Here is a 12403-nt window from a genome sequence, read left to right on the forward strand (position 1 = left end):
AATCACTGATGCTCTCTCCTGTTTGATTCTGGCAATCAATCGAGGAAGCATCGGGAAGGGTGGAAACACATAAGCCATCCCGAAGGTCCAAGGTGCTGTCAAAGCATCTATCAGAACCGCTCCCGGATCCCTGGATCTGGACCCGTAACGAGGAAGCTTGGCGTTCTGTTGAGACGCCATGAGATCTATCTCTGGTTTGCCCCAACGTCGAAGTATTTGGGCAAAGACCTCCGGATGAAGTTCCCACTCCCCCGGATGAAAAGTCTGACGACTTAAGAAATCCGCCTCCCAGTTCTCCACTCCCGGGATGTGGATTGCTGACAGGTGGCAAGAGTGAGACTCTGCCCAGCGAATTATCTTTGATACTTCCATCATTGCTAGGGAGCTTCTTGTCCCTCCCTGATGGTTGATGTAAGCTACAGTCGTGATGTTGTCCGACTGAAACCTGATGAACCCCCGAGTTGTTAACTGGGGCCAAGCCAGAAGGGCATTGAGAACTGCTCTCAATTCCAGAATGTTTATTGGTAGGAGACTCTCCTCCTGATTCCATTGTCCCTGAGCCTTCAGAGAATTCCAGACAGCGCCCCAACCTAGTAGGCTGGCGTCTGTTGTTACAATTGTCCAGTCCGGCCTGCTGAATGGCATCCCCCTGGACAGATGTGGCCGAGAAAGCCACCATAGAAGAGAATTTCTGGTCTCTTGATCCAGATTCAGAGTAGGGGACAAGTCTGAGTAATCCCCATTCCACTGACTTAGCATGCACAATTGCAGCGGTCTGAGATGTAGACGTGCAAAGGGTACTATGTCCATTGCTGCTACCATTAAGCCGATCACCTCCATGCATTGAGCTACTGATGGGTGTTGAATGGAATGAAGGACACGGCATGCATTTTGAAGCTTTGTTAACCTGTCTTCTGTCAGGTAAATCTTCATTTCTACAGAATCTATAAGAGTCCCCAAGAAGGGAACTCTTGTGAGTGGAAAGAGAGAACTCTTCTTTTCGTTCACCTTCCATCCATGTGACCTTAGAAATGCCAGTACTAACTCTGTATGAGACTTGGCAGTTTGAAAGCTTGAAGCTTGTATCAGAATGTCGTCTAGGTACGGAGCTACCGCAATTCCTCGCGGTCTTAGTACCGCCAGAAGAGCACCCAGAACCTTTGTGAAGATTCTCGGAGCCGTAGCCAATCCGAATGGAAGAGCTACAAACTGGTAATGCCTGTCTAGAAAGGCAAACCTTAGATACCGGTAATGATCTTTGTGAATCGGTATGTGAAGGTAAGCATCCTTTAAATCCACTGTGGTCATGTACTGACCCTTTTGGATCATGGGTAAAATTGTCCGAATAGTTTCCATTTTGAACGATGGAACTCTTAGGAATTTGTTTAGGATCTTTAAATCCAAGATTGGCCTGAAAGTTCCCTCTTTTTTGGGAACCACAAACAGATTTGAGTAAAACCCTTGTCCTTGTTCCGACCGCGGAACCGGATGGATCACTCCCATTAATAAAAGATCTTGTACGCAGCGTAGAAACGCCTCTTTCTTTATTTGGTTTGTTGACAACCTTGACAGATGAAATCTCCCTCTTGGGGGAGAGAATTTGAAGTCTAGAAGGTATCCCTGAGATATGATCTCTAACGCCCAGGGATCCTGGACATCTCTTGCCCAAGCCTGGGCGAAGAGAGAAAGTCTGCCCCCCACTAGATCCGTTCCCGGATCGGGGGCCCTCGATTCATGCTGTCTTAGGGGCAGCAGCAGGTTTCCTGGCCTGCTTGCCCTTGTTCCAGGACTGGTTAGGTCTCCAGCCTTGTCTGTAGCGAGCAACAGCTCCTTCCTGTTTTGGTGCAGAGGAAGTTGATGCTGCTCCTGCTTTGAAATTACGAAAGGAACGAAAATTAGACTGTCTAGCCTTAGGTTTGGCTCTGTCTTGAGGCAGGGCATGGCCTTTACCTCCTGTAATGTCAGCGATAATTTCTTTCAACCCGGGCCCGAATAAGGTCTGCCCTTTGAAAGGTATATTAAGCAATTTAGATTTAGAAGTAACATCAGCTGACCAGGATTTTAGCCACAGTGCTCTGCGTGCCTGAATGGCGAATCCGGAATTCTTAGCCGTAAGTTTAGTTAAATGTACTACGGCATCTGAAATAAATGAGTTAGCTAACTTAAGGGCTTTAAGCTTGTGTGTAATCTCATCTAATGGAGCTGATTCAAGTGTCTCTTCCAGAGACTCAAACCAAAATGCTGCTGCAGCCGTGACAGGCGCAATGCATGCAAGAGGTTGCAATATAAAACCTTGTTGAACAAACATTTTCTTAAGGTAACCCTCTAACTTTTTATCCATTGGATCTGAAAAGGCACAGCTATCCTCCACCGGGATAGTGGTACGCTTAGCTAAAGTAGAAACTGCTCCCTCCACCTTAGGGACCGTTTGCCATAAGTCCCGTGTGGTGGCGTCTATTGGAAACATCTTTCTAAATATCGGAGGGGGTGAGAACGGCACACCGGGTCTATCCCACTCCTTAGTAACAATTTCAGTAAGTCTCTTAGGTATAGGAAAAACGTCAGTACTCACCGGTACCGCAAAATATTTATCCAACCTACACATTTTCTCTGGTATTGCAACTGTGTTACAATCATTCAGAGCCGCTAACACCTCCCCTAGTAATACACAGAGGTTTTCCAGCTTAAATTTAAAATTTGAAATATCTGAATCCAGTTTGTTTGGATCAGAACCGTCACCCGCAGAATGAAGCTCTCCGTCCTCATGTTCTTCAAATTGTGACGCAGTGTCTGACATGGCCCTAATATTATCAGCGCACTCTGTTCTCACCCCAGAGTGATCACGCTTACCTCTTAGTTCTGGTAATTTAGCCAAAACTTCAGTCATAACAGTAGCCATATCCTGTAATGTGATTTGTAATGGCCGCCCAGATGTACTCGGCGCTACAATATCACGCACCTCCCTAGCGGGAGATGCAGGTACTGACACGTGAGGCGAGTTAGTCGGCATAACTCTCCCCTCGTTGTTTGGTGAAATATGTTCAATTTGTACAGATTGACTTTTATTTAAAGTAGCATCAATACAGTTAGTACATAAATTTCTATTGGGCTCCACTTTGGCTTTAGCACATATAGCACAGATATCTTCCTCTGAATCAGACATGTTTAACACACTAGCAAATAAACTAGCAACTTGGAAATACTTTTCAAGTAATTTACTATAATATGAAAAAGTACTGTGCCTATAAGAAGCACAGAAAAAGTTCTGACAGTTGAAAATTAATAAACTGAAAAGTTATAGCATCAAATCTTTGTAAAAAACACAATTTTAGCAAAGGATTGCTCCCATTAGCAAAGGATAACTAACCCTGATAGCAGAAAAAAAAAAAAAAAAATACAGAAATAAACGTTTTTTTATCACAGTCAACTACAATCTCACAGCTCTGCTGTGAGTGATTACCTCCCTCAAAACAAGTTTTGAAGACCCCTGAGTTCTGTAGAGATGAACCGGATCATGCAGGGAAGACAATAAACATCTGACTGAATTTTTTGATGCGTAGCAAAAGCACCAAAAAAGGTCCCTCCCCCTCACACATAACAGTGAGAGAGATCAGTAAACTGTCATAAATTAAATAAAACGACTGCCAAGTGGAAAAAAATAGTGCCCAAAACATTTTTTCACCCAGTACCTCAGAAAATTAAACGATTTTACATGCCAGCAAAAAAACGTTTAACATTAATAAATTGAGTGTTATTAAAAAGCCTGTTGCTAGTCCCTGCAAATTAGGCTAAAGTTTTATGCATACAGTATAATTCCAGTGAAGTGCCATTCCCCAGAATACTGAAGTGTAAAATATACATACATGACAGCCTGATACCAGTTGCTGCTACTGCATTTAAGGCTGAGTTTACATTATATCGGTATGGCAGAATTTTCTCATCAATTCCATTGTCAGAAAATAATAAGCTGCTACATACCTCTTTGCAGATTAATCTGCCCGCTGTCCCCTGATCTGAAGTTTACCTCTCCTCAGATGGCCGAGAAACAGCAATATGATCTTAACTACTCCGGCTAAAATCATAGAAAAACTTAGGTAGATTCTTCTTCAAATTCTACCAGAGAAGGAATAACACACTCCGGTGCTATTATAAAATAACAAACTTTTGATTGAAGGTATGAAACTAAGTATAATCACCACAGTCCTCTCACACATCCTATCTATTCGTTGGGTGCAAGAGAATGACTGGTAATGGCAGTTAGGGGAGGAGCTATGTAGCAGCTCTGCTGGGTGAATCCTCTTGCACTTCCTGTTGGGGAGGAGTTAATGTCCCATAAGTAATGGATGATCCGTGGACTGGATACACTTAACAAGAGAAATCTGATATAAATCTATAGACCCAGAATAGTATTCAAAGAATAGGCATTTTCTCTCTCTCTTATTTCCCCCCTCAATCTCACAGATTTGCAAGTTTCTGCATTGTGTTTACGCAGGTTTGGCATATTCCTGAGATTGACACTGTTAGAACTAATTTTTGCAGATCTTAGATTTTGAAAACAAATACAAAACTGATGTCAGCACCTCCTGGCAAATTACTTACTGAAGACTCTGATTTCTCCGACTGCTGGTTTAGCACTGCAGAGGACTTTTGTTTGAATTCTTGCAACCACTCATTGTAGGACTGTAACAGAAAAACAATAAGGAACCTTTATGTTGCATTACAATAATACAATTAAAGGAACATTAAACTGCTGGACACAACTACTCTAGAATGGTTCTCATCACTATGTTACTGTTTTTCCTCCTTTTGCTGCAGCCATCTTTAAAGCTATGTTCATATTTTACCCTTGAAAAGTGGTCTGATAGTGAAGATTCACTTCTTTGTCCTGGGGGCTGCCATCTTGGAGCACAATTAGTCTCACACACTGCAACAGAATTAGTGTGCTTTTGCATATCAATGAGGTTGTCAACTTTATTACAAATGTATATATTGTACTTCAGGTTAGGGTGCATGATACAGTGCTTTACATTTTTGCAGTGGCTGCATTGCTCTATATCAGTGGTTCTCAACCAAAGTGATCTCAAGGCCCGGTAAATTTTAGCTAGACATGTCCAGGGCCCGGTAATATATATATATATATATATATATATATATATATATATATATATATATATATATATATATATATATATATATGTGTATACAAGAATAGATACAGCGCCTATATATCCATTTAAAATATGGGTGGTGTATGGGAATATGAGTGAAAACTAGAGCTGATTATTAGAAAAATAATAGCAATTAAAAGAATATTTAAAAAATATAAATTATTAGAATCAATTATGCTTGAAGAATGATGAATAGATTATGAAACAGTGTTCATATGAGTCTTTAGACAATATATAGTCCGTAGTAAATCTTCATAAGCGGTTGGTATCAGTAAATAGATGGTATGTAATACCCTTACCAGATAATACCTCAATCTGATGAGGTAAGTATGCCGCACTGGGGGTATATACAGATGGTAGAATCTTCTCCTTGTATTCAGATGTGGTGCCTCTTGGGTTTTCGTGAGCCTCCTGGAGTATGCAGGGATATGTTTCTTGTTGTAGATAAATCCCTTGTACTTCCTTTATGTTGGTAGTTAGCCTCTTGGAGTACCTTTTCTGTCTTGGTATACACTTTCTCCAGCGTAAAGATACCCAGGGAGACAAGAAAGGATATATAGTGTAATACAGTTTATTTACAATTTAGGCATATAAATATAATTTACATAGCACTCACATTTGGCATCCTCAGATTATATGAGGTATGTATAAGGCATATAGGACTCTAGTGGGTCCTTCCACATACAGGTATGAGATACAAGTGCCCCAATCTAGGTATAAGACTTCGTAGTGAAGTATTATATAGCTATTGCTATTTCCCAAATGAGGTAATATGGTATAGTACACTTATCTCAAAAAGTATATGCCAGCAAACTGGCTACAAGGAGTGACACTGGTATAAAAAACGATTTAAATAAAACACATTTAAAATTAAGAGCATAAGAAATAAGTAGTTGGTGTCCCTGACGCGTTTCAAAGGTTTGTGTGGATAAATCCTTCTTCTTCAGAGGGTTGAGTGAGGAGCTGGGCCGTTATCGCTATTTGTACGCTTCGGGCGGCGGCACGCCCTCTGCGTACGTGACGTCATGCGTGCCAGCGTTACGGAACGTGAATATCACGTTTGTATTAGGCATAGTGTCTCTGCTCTAAAGCTTATTCATTGGTTACCTGTAGCTGCATGGTTGATTGGATTGGTGCAGCCTAGGCTCATGGGATATGTAGTTCTATAGTTGCTGCCCATAGTTAGCTACGATCTCTGGAGGTATAGACAAAATTTAGCACTCGCAACAGTATAGTGTGTACATATTGTAAAGTGTGACCTTGCAATAATGTTTACATACACTTATACTTATGATACCTCACCTATAGAGATGTAAGTTGGTTAAACTTAGTAGAGGCCTGTGGGATATGTAGTTTACTAGGGAATATCCCTCTATAAATATATCTCCACTCTACAGTGCAGTCTAACAGAGTTAGTGGCTAGATGTAATAAAAGTATTGATGGGGCATGGACATGTCATAATGTATACTCTAAAATAGATATTCACACTGTGCAATCCCATGAAGTATTTTTGTATTTTACAGTTCCTGGATATACAGTGATTAATACATCCTTTGTATATTTTCTTAGTAAGATTAGTATGCATAGATGACATTGCATATTGGTTTCTTACTAATAATTCTTTTTGTGAAAAAGTTTTTCTATATATTCAAAGCTCTCTTAAGTTGTTAAGTTAAGCTTGAGCTTTATTATGGAACATGAGTTGTATACTATATATCTTAGTTAGGATGTAGAGCTCTATATAGTTTTCTGTATTTTTAGAATGTGAGACCTCTTTTATGTAATTTATAGTTGAGGTTCAGTTAGTTGTTGGGCCTATATTGGAAGGCCAGATAATGTTTTATTTTAAAGATATATATTCTCTATATTGATATATGGTACACAAGTGTTCCTTAGTATTGGGTGTATATTATATATTATGCAGGAAGGTATTGTACCTGGTAGATAGATATATATATATATGATCAGAGTGAAACTAATCTTTATTATTCAGCTAGATATATGTGTATTCCTTATACTGTATTTTTTACCTGTTTTTAGGTCTCAAGAATATTAGTCTTTGTTTTTCTGCAGTTATATATTTGTAATATCTTCTATAAAGAATATAGTACTATTCTGTAGTAAGCTTGGTGGGGTCTGGTTGGATATAGAGTAGTATAGATACAATTTGTATCTATACTACTCTATATCCAACCAGACCCCACCAAGCTAAAAATATAAATAAAGATTAGTTTCACTCTGATCATATATATATATATCTATCTACCAGGTACAATACCTTCCTGCATAATATATAATATACACCCAATACTAAGGAACACTTGTGTACCATATATCAATATAGAGAATATATATCTTTAAAATAAAACATTATCTGGCCTTCCAATATAGGCCCAACAACTAACTGAACCTCAACTATAAATTACATAAAAGAGGTCTCACATTCTAAAAATACAGAAAACTATATAGAGCTCTACATCCTAACTAAGATATATAGTATACAACTCATGTTCCATAATAAAGCTCAAGCTTAACTTAACAACTTAAGAGAGCTTTGAATATATAGAAAAACTTTTTCACAAAAAGAATTATTAGTAAGAAACCAATATGCAATGTCATCTATGCATACTAATCTTACTAAGAAAATATACAAAGGATGTATTAATCACTGTATATCCAGGAACTGTAAAATACAAAAATACTTCATGGGATTGCACAGTGTGAATATCTATTTTAGAGTATACATTATGACATGTCCATGCCCCATCAATACTTTTATTACATCTAGCCACTAACTCTGTTAGACTGCACTGTAGAGTGGAGATATATTTATAGAGGGATATTCCCTAGTAAACTACATATCCCACAGGCCTCTACTAAGTCTAACCAACTTACATCTCTATAGGTGAGGTATCATAAGTATAAGTGTATGTAAACATTATTGCAAGGTCACACTTTACAATATGTACACACTATACTGTTGCGAGTGCTACATTTTGTCTATACCTCCAGAGATCGTAGCTAACTATGGGCAGCAACTATAGAACTACATATCCCATGAGCCTAGGCTGCACCGATCCAATCAACCATGCAGCTACAGGTAACCAATGAATAAGCTTTAGAGCAGAGACACTATGCCTAATACAAACGTGATATTCACGTTCCGTAACGCTGGCACGCATGACGTCACGTACGCAGAGGGCGTGCCGCCGCCCGAAGCGTACAAATAGCGATAACGGCCCAGCTCCTCACTCAACCCTCTGAAGAAGAAGGATTTATCCACACAAACCTTTGAAACGCGTCAGGGACACCAACTACTTATTTCTTATGCTCTTAATTTTAAATGTGTTTTATTTAAATCGTTTTTTATACCAGTGTCACTCCTTGTAGCCAGTTTGCTGGCATATACTTTTTGAGATAAGTGTACTATACCATATTACCTCATTTGGGAAATAGCAATAGCTATATAATACTTCACTACGAAGTCTTATACCTAGATTGGGGCACTTGTATCTCATACCTGTATGTGGAAGGACCCACTAGAGTCCTATATGCCTTATACATACCTCATATAATCTGAGGATGCCAAATGTGAGTGCTATGTAAATTATATTTATATGCCTAAATTGTAAATAAACTGTATTACACTATATATCCTTTCTTGTCTCCCTGGGTATCTTTACGCTGGAGAAAGTGTATACCAAGACAGAAAAGGTACTCCAAGAGGCTAACTACCAACATAAAGGAAGTACAAGGGATTTATCTACAACAAGAAACATATCCCTGCATACTCCAGGAGGCTCACGAAAACCCAAGAGGCACCACATCTGAATACAAGGAGAAGATTCTACCATCTGTATATACCCCCAGTGCGGCATACTTACCTCATCAGATTGAGGTATTATCTGGTAAGGGTATTACATACCATCTATTTACTGATACCAACCGCTTATGAAGATTTACTACGGACTATATATTGTCTAAAGACTCATATGAACACTGTTTCATAATCTATTCATCATTCTTCAAGCATAATTGATTCTAATAATTTATATTTTTTAAATATTCTTTTAATTGCTATTATTTTTCTAATAATCAGCTCTAGTTTTCACTCATATTCCCATACACCACCCATATTTTAAATGGATATATAGGCGCTGTATCTATTCTTGTATACACATTTTTCACTTACTGACTGGGACCTCACATCTCAACCAGTACTTGTCTTATATAGCTGCCAATATACCATACACAATACTGACTAGCGCCAACTATAGAGTATCACTTGTGTCTACCCAGTATACTGAGTGAACACATTTTACTTTCTTCTCTATATATATATATATATATATATATATATATATGACCTAGGCCGAGGGACCAGCAAATAGGGGGGCCCACAAATGGCATCTCCATGGATCCTGGTGCATTCTTTAAGCTGGAGTTTTCATTTGCCCTATCAGTAACTAAGCAAATAAGTGTGGGTTTAGTGGGGGGCCCTGGCGGGGGTCTGTCGCTGTGAGGGCCATGGAGTGTGGGGTCTGGCCCTGGAGGTTGGGTGCCCTTTCTCTGGACCTTAATGTTGGGGGTCCTGGCTCTGGAGGTTGAGGGGCCTGTTGGGGGCAAGGCAGGGAGGCTACCATGTTCATTTGCATAAAATTTTATACATTTTGGTCAGTGTGAGACAGTGTTCCTGGGGCCTTGATTGGTCTCAGTCTGCCCCTGGTGTGCAGTGGGGTAAGAGTGTGCAGTGGGGGCATGACAGGTCGGGGCCCACCAGCAGGGCTATCACGGCCCGGTACTGGGCCACGGCCCGGCTGTTGAGAAACTAGGCTCTATATTATTGCGGAGTACTTTTTTAAAAAATATTGTGTGTAACTGTAAAAAATGCAAAAATATAAAGCTCACACAATGCATCATGCACAGTAACTCCAAGCAAAAGTTACAGCTGTCACAAAATGGGCAATATCATTGATCTGTGAGTGTGCAATGCTTCTGTCACAGTGAGAATACCTGAGCTCTAAGATGGCAGCGCCCATTATGAAGAGGCAGAGCTTCAACTACAAAAGAATAGTAATGCCCCTTTGAATTTAAATGCATGTTCTCATTGATAACACTGAAAATTACATTAATTAAAGCTCTTTGTTGCTCAAATTTAGTTAAAGGTTGAATAAAAGTCTTGATTAATGTATAAAGTCATCCCCAGTAAGATAGACACGGAAAAACAGTTAGCCCTTAGAGCCGAGCCGAGCACATTTCAAATCACATATTAGAAGACTGAGTGTTATTTCACTGGTTAGAGCAATCTGACTCTGAATATATCTTATAATGAGCAGCTGTAAAAAAATGCAACAAATTATTTGGGCACTTGCTTGCGTGAGAGACTACTGAAAAATATTTAAAAGGGATATTAAAGTTAAAATTCCCCATAAAATGTTATGCGTAGTTTAGAAAATGCAAAAATTAAAACTAATTAAACCAATTTAAAAATGTTTCTTTCATGATTCAGAGAGATCGTGCAATTTTATACTACAGAAATTTTTTTGAAAGGAGAGGGAGGGATTGGAAGCTACACTACAGCAAAAGGAGAATGGGCACCCTAACGATCGCAGGAAGGGGGGGAGGTAGGGGGCACAACTACACGACAGAAACCCCCCCCCCCAGAAATTAATAAAAAATTACATACAAACATAGTACTGGCAGACAGCCCTAAACTGTACCTGTGACTCTACGGTGATTTGTGGAAATAGAGATATCAGGGTGTTTTTCGTCTGTGTTTGAACTGAACTGAGCTGCTGCACCAACTCTTCCTGAAAGGTGAACATCAGAATATGAAACTTATATTAGTACTCCAACTAGTATGTACAAAAGGCATTACAGCTTCATGAAGAACATGGAGGGAATTTTGCCTAAATCATTTTGAACAGTAACTGAAAAAAAAAGTGGAGTAGATTAAAAAAAAAAAAAAAAAAAAGCGCTAAGTACAGGCAATTCAAACTGCATTAGAAACATCATAATCATTGCAGCACATATGGTCCATAACAACCTTTTTGAGAAGCTAGTCCCGCCCACGAGCTGCAAGTATTTAAAAACATAATTTATGTAAGAACTTACCTGATAAATTCATTTCTTTCATATTAGCAAGAGTCCATGAGCTAGTGACGTATGGGATATACATTCCTACCAGGAGGGGCAAAGTTTCCCAAACCTTAAAATGCCTATAAATACACCCCTCACCACACCCACAATTCAGTTTAACGAATAGCCAAGAAGTGGGGTGATAAGAAAAAAGTGCGAAAGCATATAAAATAAGGAATTGGAATAATTGTGCTTTATACAAAAAAATCATAACCACCACAAAAAAGGGCGGGCCTCATGGACTCTTGCTAATATGAAAGAAATTAATTTATCAGGTAAGTTCTTACATAAATTATGTTTTCTTTCATGTAATTAGCAAGAGTCCATGAGCTAGTGACGTATGGGATAATGATTACCCAAGATGTGGATCTTTCCACACAAGAGTCACTAGAGAGGGAGGGATAAAATAAAGACAGCCAATTCCTGCTGAAAATAATCCACACCCAAAATAAAGTTTAATGAAAAACATAAGCAGAAGATTCAAACTGAAACCGCTGCCTGAAGTACTTTTCTACCAAAAACTGCTTCAGAAGAAGAAAATACATCAAAATGGTAGAATTTGGTAAAAGTATGCAAAGAGGACCAAGTTGCCGCTTTGCAAATCTGATCAACCGAAGCTTCATTCCTAAACGCCCAGGAAGTAGAAACTGACCTAGTAGAATGAGCTGTAATCCTTTGAGGTGGAGATTTACCCGACTCAACATAGGCAAGATGAATTAAAGATTTCAACCAAGATGCCAAGGAAATGGCAGAAGCTTTCTGGCCTTTTCTAGAACCAGAAAAGATAACAAATAAACTAGAAGTCTTTCGGAAAGACTTAGTAGCTTCAACATAATATTTCAAAGCTCTAACAACATCCAAAGAATGCAATGATTTCTCCTTAGAATTCTTAGGATTAGGACATAATGAAGGAACCACAATTTCCCTACTAATGTTGTTAGAATTCACAAGTTTAGGTAAAAATTCAAAAGAAGTTCGCAACACTGCCTTATCCTGATGAAAAATCAGAAAAGGAGACTCACAAGAAAGAGCAGATAATTCAGAAACTCTTCTGGCAGAAGAGATTGCCAAAAGGAACAAAACTTTCCAAGAAAGT

The 12403-nt window shown here is 39.0% G+C and overlaps 1 protein-coding gene across 3 annotated transcripts in view; it reads right to left on the minus strand.

Annotated features, from left to right (window-relative positions):
• Positions 1-12403, minus strand: part of RRBP1 (ribosome binding protein 1) — a 176425-nt gene that overhangs the window by 32539 nt on the left and 131483 nt on the right. For all 3 annotated transcript variants that reach the window (XM_053711985.1, XM_053711984.1, XM_053711983.1), the window contains 2 exons: positions 10890-10979; positions 4600-4680 (listed from right to left, as the gene is read on the minus strand). In XM_053711985.1, coding sequence (XP_053567960.1) covers positions 4600-4680; positions 10890-10979 — 171 coding nt within the window. The remainder of the gene's footprint in view (positions 1-4599; positions 4681-10889; positions 10980-12403) is intronic.

This window comes from Bombina bombina, chromosome 4 (genome assembly GCF_027579735.1).
Source record: "Bombina bombina isolate aBomBom1 chromosome 4, aBomBom1.pri, whole genome shotgun sequence".
NCBI lineage: Eukaryota > Metazoa > Chordata > Amphibia > Anura > Bombinatoridae > Bombina > Bombina bombina.